At 29.0% G+C, this 10395-nt stretch overlaps 1 protein-coding gene across 1 annotated transcript in view; it reads right to left on the bottom strand.

The window, feature by feature from the left end:
- Nucleotides 1–10395, bottom strand: part of LOC119674788 (integrin alpha-PS3-like) — an 18473-nt gene that overhangs the window by 895 nt on the left and 7183 nt on the right. Inside the window, exons 5-12 of the mRNA XM_038085942.1 lie at nt 5127–5883; nt 4852–5058; nt 4086–4770; nt 3734–3866; nt 3297–3665; nt 2500–2569; nt 2106–2439; nt 100–380 (exon numbers count right to left, since the gene is read on the bottom strand). Coding sequence (XP_037941870.1) covers nt 100–380; nt 2106–2439; nt 2500–2569; nt 3297–3665; nt 3734–3866; nt 4086–4770; nt 4852–5058; nt 5127–5883 — 2836 coding nt within the window. The remainder of the gene's footprint in view (nt 1–99; nt 381–2105; nt 2440–2499; nt 2570–3296; nt 3666–3733; nt 3867–4085; nt 4771–4851; nt 5059–5126; nt 5884–10395) is intronic.

Raw genomic sequence — 10395 nt, 5'->3', positions numbered from 1 at the left:
TTTTTTAACAACTGATATTGATTTTCCATCGCTGTCTCCCACTCTTGCAATATCCAGTCCAATGTGTATAACAAAATAATCCCATGGTTCAATTAAAATTTGATTAACTTCTTTGAGATCGACATTATACTTCATTGTGATTGTAATAGGCTTATCGGGTTTATAATTGTACACATGCATCACAGCACGTATACAACTTGTGGTGGTTGGATCCTGACAATTGAAAACAATTGTACGATTGACAGGACATCTATCCTTCAAATCATCACCTAGTAAATCATATGCCCTCACATGTTGTAAACGTGCATATTGATCCTTCGTTGCAGTTTTTGTAGCGAGCTCACGTCGTTTACGTGTCATTGATGCAACCATTACAGTATCTATAAGTGATAAAAATATTGAAATTATATTAAATTTTATTTGTAATAATACTTAGTACTTAAAAATAATAGCATTCCTATTACTATATTTAGATGGACTTATAAGACATAAAATTTTCTTTCAATAATATGCGAATATTTATCACATATCAACTTAGTGTAATTATATTTTGTTCAATGTATTACATATATTTACAGTACTGAAGTTCTAGTGGTAAAAAAAGATACAAATATACTGAGAGGTTTTTAAATCTTTTAAATCTGTAGTAAAAATTTTTATTCTTTACTTAGAGATTTTTTTGACCACTGACATTCTCCACTCTGTTTTATTTGCCCATATTCTATAATTAGACAGAGTTAACTGACGATTGAAATAGAATAAACTCATAGCAAGATGAACAAGTTTCAATGTCGATAGAAATATGTTATAGATATTTTTCTCTGAATGATATTAAATATAAATAAAATACTCGAATGAAAATGACGTATCAATGACGATAGAAATATGGATAAAAATATCAATTACATATATCTATCGGAATGATACTAAATATGAATAAAATACTAGAATGAAAACTATCACTAGATTATTATTATCCTGCTGAAGAAAATATAATACTACAACTTTAAGACCTATTCTCCTAATCTAGGACTGATATTTTAAGTCATCGTGAAATTCTGTATTTGATAATTGATTTATTAGATGATTGACGCCATCTTGATCATCAAATCCAGAAAATTTATTCGTTTATGCATCAGTCATTTAATCACGTCATAATAAAACTAAACCTACCTACAAAACAAATTAAGATATAGTCTCATGATCAAAGCCAACAGATAACAAAATGTATATGATGAGACATTTTATAATGAAAAGAGGGGTCTAAGAGTAATACCCCCTATTCATCCAAATTTTTCCTTTTTTTGTTGGCTTATACAAAAAATTTTAAATAAATTACTTCTTACAACACTACTCACCCTCTTATTTTTTTTTTTCAATTGGTTAGATATACTCATTTTTAATTTTTTGGACAGAACTAAGTGACCGAAAAATAAAATAAAATTTAAATATGTGCTTTTTCCATAGATTAATTGAGTAAAGACAGACTTAATATTATATAGAAAAAATTTTATGCAACGAAAACCTGTATGAGCTATACTAAAATATTGACATAGTTAACTGCATAAAAATTTAGCGACCTCGCTGGCTTTATCCTGAGTTGCAAATGAAAGAAAATATTCCGACGAGAAAGGTGTTTGATTTGGTACCGGGTGGTGAAAAATATGGAAGAGGAGGTTCAAATATTTGGTGGAAACACCAGGTGATCAATAATCGGAAGATACTCGAGAATGCCAACTGGCGATAGCAAACCTTCGATCGGGTAGAGTGGAGGAAGCTGCTAGACTTGGTCAGCAACGAATCAGAACTAAGTTAGTAAAAGTATAATTCTTGTTGTTAGGTTTCAGTACTACTTGTATTCTTATTGCAGAGATATTTTTTTTTCTCTGTGTATATCTCCAGTTTTGCGTACTGATGGGAACTAATATGAGTTCAAATCTTTACTACCTACTGTTCAAAAAATTATTAATAAATAAAAAAATCCAAGATATATTCCCAAAGATCAGTGATAATGGATAATGATAATTAAAAGCAAATGCTATTACTATTATAATTAAATTAAAAATATTAAAAATGAAGTATAAAAATTGTTTTTAAATACTTACTTTCTAAATCATTGCCTTGTGAGCTATGCCCGAAGTCCATGTCTATATGACCAACTTTGCTAGAATCATAATGTATGCCATTCATACTATCTACAAATACTTTCGTAATCTCTTTTGTAGTTTTACTGGTGATTTCATAAGTGTTCATAAGTAACTGCGTATTATTATCATAATAATCAATGCCAACCAGTTGAGAATCATAGACTGCTTGCATAGTAATATTATTGGAATTAATTATAGGTATAGTAGCACTTGAGCCTTGTACTTTATATGCTATGGGTATATTGAAAACTATTTCCAAAGCACCAACTCTACTTGGACCATTACTTTTGATCTAATATAAAATGTATTATGCTCATTATTTTTGAAAATTATAAAATTGTTCTTAACTTACTTCATAACTGTTTACAATTTCAGTAGTATTGAAGACCTTCTCCAAATTAATATATGGTGTTTTAGGTATTCTAGAATAAATTTTTTATTAATGTAAAAATTATTTTTAAAGTTTAAATAAAAATAAGTATAGAAATAAAAAGAATATGTAATATTTGTTTACTTAAAGGTACTTCACATCTTTGTAATTTATAATAGTATATACTGATATTATAAATAATCTCAATACAATAGCTTATTATTATTATAGATTTTTTATACATTATTATAATTATAATTTTGTCAAGATATTTTGCACTGCCATATTTCTGAAACCTCATGACACCTGAAGTTTTTCTCTGAATCAAATTGCCTAAATGAATTCTAATATTGTATCTACTTTTCTTAGTCTCATGAATTTATAATATATATATTATATAGTTTTAGAATAATATTCAACATAAACAAAGCATGGTAATCTTTTTTTTAAAAACGATCACACAATTTTTATAATCATTTAAAGATAATATAGCACTGTGTCTTTAAAGCCTACTGTGCTCCCCTTATGAATTTAGACTAAACTTTTAAGTCATTCTTAAATGAAATGTAAATGCATCAGTCACACATTTATGGTACTTCAGAAAAAAACTAAACCTACCTACAAAAAAAATTGGTCTCATGGTCTCATGAGAGCCCGTGAGGGTAATACGCCTTACCAACTTAAAGCTATTGTAATGAGTCTTATAAAGAGGGACTAATAAATATCGAAAACGAAAAATATAATAATAAAAATCCACATTAGAAAAATTAAATGCTTACCCCACTGCTTCAATTTCGGTGTACTCCTTCAATGTTATGACATCTCTGACAATATTGTCTGTTGGTGTTTGCTCTACACCTGTACTAAACACTTCAGCAGTTAAAATCATTGTTTTGCCCGATATACCACTTACATCGTAGATAACTGTTATCGAGTCCGAATTACCATTTGCCATGGGTTGTCCACGATTTAGATCACAAACCATAACAACAGCTTCATTATTGACCCTACAATTTGAGGGTATTCTTGCGAATGGCATACGATTCGAGGAAGTCAAATTGATTTGTGGTAGATATGCAGTCTCACCCATGTTGTTTATATCATAAGTAATAGATAAAGTGCGACTGCTGCCTAATATATATGAGTGACTATATAAATGAGAGAAAAAGAATTAGATATCTTAACAATAACAATATATTATTTTAAAGTAACTTACTCTGCACCAATGCGACTTCTCACTTTAAGATCTGCTATGCAAATATCCGATTTGCAACCCGTGCTGAAGATCAATTTTTCTACGAATACTTTGGGGTCAAGTGGATCAACAGCAACGCAATCTTCACAAAAAACTGAAATATTTATATGTATATATATTAAAAATAGCTGTAGTGTTTAGGGTATACAGTTAGAGGTTCAAAAGCACTTATTTTTATTTATAATCCAATATTTAATTTTTTTTTTTATGTTTTAGTTTGTTTAGTGTAAATCTATACTTAAAATTTATGTTTTAAGTCATATATAATTATCTATTATTAATTAAAGTATCACATTATTTTATAAACACAAACCTTCTGACATTGGCACTCCTTTTATAATATCATAATGAATCTCCAATTCGATTGGCTTGAAGATATCTGCTACATTGTAACTAACAATATCGGCGTCCAGTAAGCTACACTTCGTTTGTAGGCCAGCACTCACATTAAAACTCATTTCATTTGCTTGTGTTTGTGCGATTTTTACACGTTTTACTTGTGGATCTACCACTACCTTTAAAGTTAAATCTTGATTTTTAACTTTCGTTGATTTAGTCGATATTTTATAGCAGCATTTAAGTTTAAAGCTTTTCTGATCTGGTTTAATTTCACGGGTATCTGAGTTAATAGTGGTAATGACTTTTACCACAGGATATGCACGATAAACAAAAATGGATTCAGCATTTGGAGCACCAATTGCAAAATCATTGAAGCCATTATTGTCTATATCGGAACCTTTTGAAAGTCCATGACCGAACATGTGGGCGCCATATTTACTACTAACACTTGTCGGTGACTTCAAGTGTTGACTGGGATGTTCACGCAAACCTTTCTCGCTACCCAAATAAATGAAAACTTGTCCATTACCAGCAAATGGTGCTCCTACAGCTATATCATTGAAACCATCGCCATTAATGTCTCCCAATTTCGTAAGAGCAGTGCCAAAGCGTGCTTGGCCACTGACTGGTGAAGTCAACAATTTTTTCTCAAAACTGAACTATATATTATAAAGAGAGTGTGTTCCAAGTTATTATAAAGATTTTCTTTTAAATAAGATTTTACTTATTTAACTACTTACATTTGCTTTATTTATATAGACATATATAGCGCCATCATCGAAAGAACCAGATTTGCGGTGCTGTGGTGCAGAAACAATAACATCAGTGAGTCCATCACCATTTAAATCCTCCGCCAAAACGGCATAACCATAATATTCACCAAATTGTTCACCAAAAAAGACGAAATTTTTTGTTATTGTATTACCGGTGAAGTCAAATATATAAGCCTGGTTTAAAAATTATTTAAAAAACATTAGAAAAAAAACAAGATTCTATATTTTAACATTGTACTTACCTCGCCAGTTTGACTTTTTGCTTGTGGTGCACTTGCTACATAAGTCACTTTCGTTGGATTAGAACTATCAAAATGACCTGAACTCACTGAGTAACCAAAGTAGGAATCATTGTCTTGTTCCCACTTTTCTGGATTGGGTATATCGCTTAAATATGTAATATCTGCTTGACGTGGTACACGTTTACCTGTTGTATCACGTCGACTTAATGATGGATCCTCAGTTGCATCATGTTTACGATAACGTATAACAGAACCTTTCCAATTATGTATTCCTGGTGCACCAATTAATATTTCTTCATTATTTTCGGTAATATGTGCACTTAAGCCCTGTTCGGCTAAATAATAAAAATAATAGCGTTTTCCCTCGTCCGTTGTTCTAATCTGATCAGTGCGTAAACGTAAAGGTGAAATCTTTTGAACATTTGTTGGATTTTGACTAATTGTATCATTTATCCAATAGCATACACCATGCATAAGATAATCGTCTGAGGTTGGTGCTACAAATCTTGGAGCGCATACTAACAACTTATCGGTATCTTTGGCACCACCATCCATTGACGCGCCCAACCATTGAAAATCACGTTTTTCAGAATCATCTGTATAACCATTAAATGGTACCTTACGATTACCATCGCTTTCAAATACATAGGGGCTACAAGTTGTAGTTGTTAGTGAACACCGATAGATGGCACCAGTTTCGTTTATATTTCGCTGAGACTCAAGCGTTGATTGGGCACGTGGTGCTCCAACAATTATACTGTCAATATAAAATATGATATTTATGTAATTTTTATTGAAAAATATGTATGTAATTGTGTATATAAAAATATATATATATATTAATTTTAAGTTTATTATGAAATAATATTTTTATTTGCTATATCTCTTGTGTAAAAATTGAAATCTATTTGAAAAGACAAGGGGGAATAAAATATATAATACAAAATTAATTATCGAGAAAATAATTTTTATATAAAATATGAAATGTATAAATCTTTCGATGAATCTCTACACATTTAAGAAAAGATTCTAGATTAATTCTATATTTGATCTGAAGCAAATCGGCAGAGACTTATATCTTATTCCTATTTCAATGATCTTAAATTCAATTTTTTCAAAATAAATTAAAATATATATTATATATAAAAAAGCAATATACATATATATAAGTAAATTAATATTGGCATGGTTGGCCTATAGACTTTATTACCACTACTGAAACATCAAGCCTAGAATTTAGAAATGTTTCAAAGACTTACTATATATTATATCAATACCTGATACTGGGTTAAGCCACAGAAAATGGTTTTCATGGTTTTCTGTTTTTCCACCTTTATTTTTTAATAAATATTTAAGTGATTAAGTAATTAATAATGTTACAACAGTATTTATATACGTATCTCAATATGGAGTTATGTGAATAAATTGAAAAGTACCAATATTATGGAATATTTATACTGTAAACATTTATGAATAATATTTGCCAATATTTGCAATATATATTAAAAAAAAATTATTGCATTATATGTTGTTTTGGACTGCAATGAATAAAAATATTTATTCATAATAATTTGAAGTGTAGTTCTGCCGGTTGTAATCTTATCAATTAATATCTAGCAATACGAAGGCGATATAGATAAGCTATTTATATTTAGCCATATTGGTAACAATGTTGCCAAATATTAGGTGTGGATATTATATTTATAATGAATACAATTTATTGTTTTATGTATTCGTAATATTTTAAAAGTGAATTTAAGAGTAATTTAGTGACCAACGATTTACCGTTTAAGTGTTCAGATAAAATTAGTGCGAGTATGTCTCATGAATATAGTCATTAACTAATTGCTTTTAAATACTTACAGACATTATAAGTATCTATCAAAAATATAAATTCAAGGAATATTCTTACTAGTACTACTATATTTAAACCACTTTTTATATGCTTAATAATCATGTATAGTTACCCATACAGTAGCCAAAAAATATTTTTTTTATTATGCCAGTATCAGTAATAAAAGAAAAAACTATGATTAGTTATACATTATGATATATGTATTATAGGTATATCATAATAATATTATTATTTAAAAAATAATAACGGTTAATTATTCAATTAATTAAAAAAAATGCAGAAGATACTCAAGTTACCCAGTTTCTTAGTTCTAGCAAATGTCTTTCAATGACCTTCATTGAATCGAATATGGTTTGAGGTCTTAAACCAAGAAATATTATTAAACTTGTTTATCTTTAGCGATAATATGCATAAGTACGCTAAGGAGACTCTATTAAGGGTAATAAAGTTAAGCTATTTTTCCATGGTATGCCTATTCTATTCTGTTTTATTCTATTTTTAATTTGTTTATACTGAGTTTTGTGATAAAATAATATATTTCAGTCATAGATGTTAACTCTCTTCAATCTTACGTTAACCCATCAATCACCAAGAAATTATTTTGTCAAATAAATGAACTTGTATATTAAAAATCCATCTATACCATGTTAAGATGTCTATAATAGATACTTGTCAATTATGAAAAAAAAGAGATGTATTTTTAAATAATGATATGAGTCGCAATAAGATTCGATCCTTTTGAACCCAATACCTTTCTAGTTACTTGCAAAAAATCAAAATTTTCTTGATATTCAAATACTTTTTAAGTATTTGAGAGGCTAATTTTGAGAATATCTAATTTTAGTAAAATGAGAACTACTCAATTCCAAATGTGTCACTACGGTTAAATGCACAACAACTTATTCCAGAAATGACAGTTTGGAGATACCTATAGTAAATTCTCACAGTAGTGCTTAGATTAATATGTAGTCTAGACGATGTGTCTGTAAGTAGTGAAAAAAGGCTACTTAATAGATTGTGAGTGTCACAGTGCACCCACAATGACCCTATACCTATTAATGTTTATATAAAAATACACGTAAACTTCAATCTTCCGCTCTTAGTGCTTTTTTTTTACTGCGTGGAGCTTTATAACACATCGACTGATGAGTTCGTATAATGACACACTGGCAGTGCTACTACTAATGAAAAATCCATAATCCACCAAAATCCACTGGATCTTATCTCTTTGAAAGATACATCCATAACTATCTTTTAACATATGGATATGAGTATATAAAACTTTTATTAGTACACTCACGAAATGAACACTTCTTAAAAAATGATCTTTTAACATATGGATGTGAGTTTATGAAACTTTTATTAGTACACTCACGGAATGAACACTTCTTAAAAAAGGATCATTTCTAGTTCTATTTTCTAATCGTATATTTTTTGATTGACTGGGTTATTGTTGCTTATATGCATACTTGTGGCTAGAAGCATAACTGTGTATGTGTACTAACTACAGTACGTGAATATATGAGATAGTAAAAGAGTGAATTACGAATGAATGAATGCTTAAATTGTAGCAACAAATTTTTGCTAGGATAAGCAAATATATTATTAGTGAATCGCCACAGGAAATCCAAATATATAAAATGTGGAGTGTTTGCAAGAGAATTGAGTGAATTATGAATGAATAAGTGAATGCTTGAATGTATGAATTGCAGTAACAAATCTCAGCAAGTGTAAGCGAATATAAAAAAAGTGAATCTTCAAAAAAAAATGTAAATGAATAAACTGAACTCTTTGCAATTTAAGTGTATTATGAATGAATAAGTGAATGTGTGAATGTTTGAATTGCATTAACAAATCTTAGCAAGTGTAAGCATATAGGTTAGGTTGTACCGTCGATCCGAGGGGGACTCACTTAGGTCCATTGTGATAAAGTGTAAGCATACATAAAAAAATTATTTACAGAAGGTTTCTGGTATACATAGTAATAAACAATATAATAATCAATCAATCAAATATCTGTAGTAGCTTTAGATGAAAAATTCTTGTTGTTCAATCTTTTAACATTTCAATTAATATAAGATTACAAATATACATTTTATGTTTCTAACAATGAGATAAATATTTTTATAAACTTTTTTTTATAAAGAGGTTTTTTTTTTAAAAATCATAAAAACCAATTTAAGAGAATATGTCACCAATGTTTTTTAGCAAACCAAAAAGCACCCCGACATACCCACTCTATAAACCAAAAACAAAAATCAACAACAAAAAAAAAAAAAAAAAAAAAAAAAAAAACACTAACAAAAATCTTTATATATAAATTTAACTACTAATGTAATTATCCATTACAATAATACTCGAGTGTAAATCTAATCTGGAAATAAGATAGATTTCTTATTATTAATATAAAAAATTTAGATTGACAGAAATTCAATCACCTTTAGTTCAATAGAGCAAACTGTGCCTTTGCGTTTGTTGTTGGTGCTGTCTTGTTTCTTTGCGTTAAGTTATCGTAATATTGTGTAGGTGTATTGTTGTTCTTTCTTTTATATAAAACGATAAAAAAAAACAATAAGGTATTGATTCGCAGGTACTTTCGTATTATTTTTGTTAAACTGTATTTATATATTAATTATATGTGTAGCATTTTTATTTTCTTATATATTTTTGATGCTCTTGAGTTTTTTTTTTAGTGTATGGCTTTCTGGAGTTGACTTATGAATTTATTAATATACCAGAATTGCTAAGGTTCTACTAGCCATATTGGGATTGTCTTTGGCTAAGGAATGTGGCCTTGGGTTTTTGATGCATTGGGTTTTTGGTTTTTACCTTAATTCTATAAGACTAAATTTCCCCCAAAGATATCAGCGTGATATTTTTGGCATATTCCCATATTTCCGAAGTTTTAATAACATTTTTTCGAATTTTTAATACTAAACGTACATACGCGCTAAAGATTTTATTTCGCTTTAAAGACCCAACGTACGACTTCTTCGATCTAACGACTTAGCTTAACTGAGCACGTCTTGTGCGTCTGGGTATTAACCAGCACTTCATTCTGTTATCATTTGCCGCACTTTTAATACGAAAACAATTTAACTGAGTTAACTGTTCTCTTAACTCTTTTTTTCTTGATGTCTGTTGACAATAAAATATTGGCATAATGACTTGTACATACGCGTAAACGAACAGTTGCTAGCCTTTGTTCTTCATTGAGAATATTGTATAAAACCGGTAATTCAATATAAAATAAACAATCATTTACAGCAAAATTTGCTCTTCACTCTAATTACTCTTCTGTTTCTTTTTAATATACTCTTAATTCCACTAAGTGAACACTTAGAAATTTGTTTACTTGCGCTTAAAACTAGGCAATGCAAATCAATTCATTGCAAACACCAAAGCAATTTAAAG

This window comes from Teleopsis dalmanni, chromosome 2 (genome assembly GCF_002237135.1).
Source record: "Teleopsis dalmanni isolate 2A chromosome 2, ASM223713v2, whole genome shotgun sequence".
NCBI classification, from domain to species: Eukaryota; Metazoa; Arthropoda; class Insecta; order Diptera; family Diopsidae; genus Teleopsis; species Teleopsis dalmanni.
The sequence above is the reverse complement of the archived record's forward strand: the minus strand, read 5'-3'. Positions and strand labels throughout refer to the sequence as shown.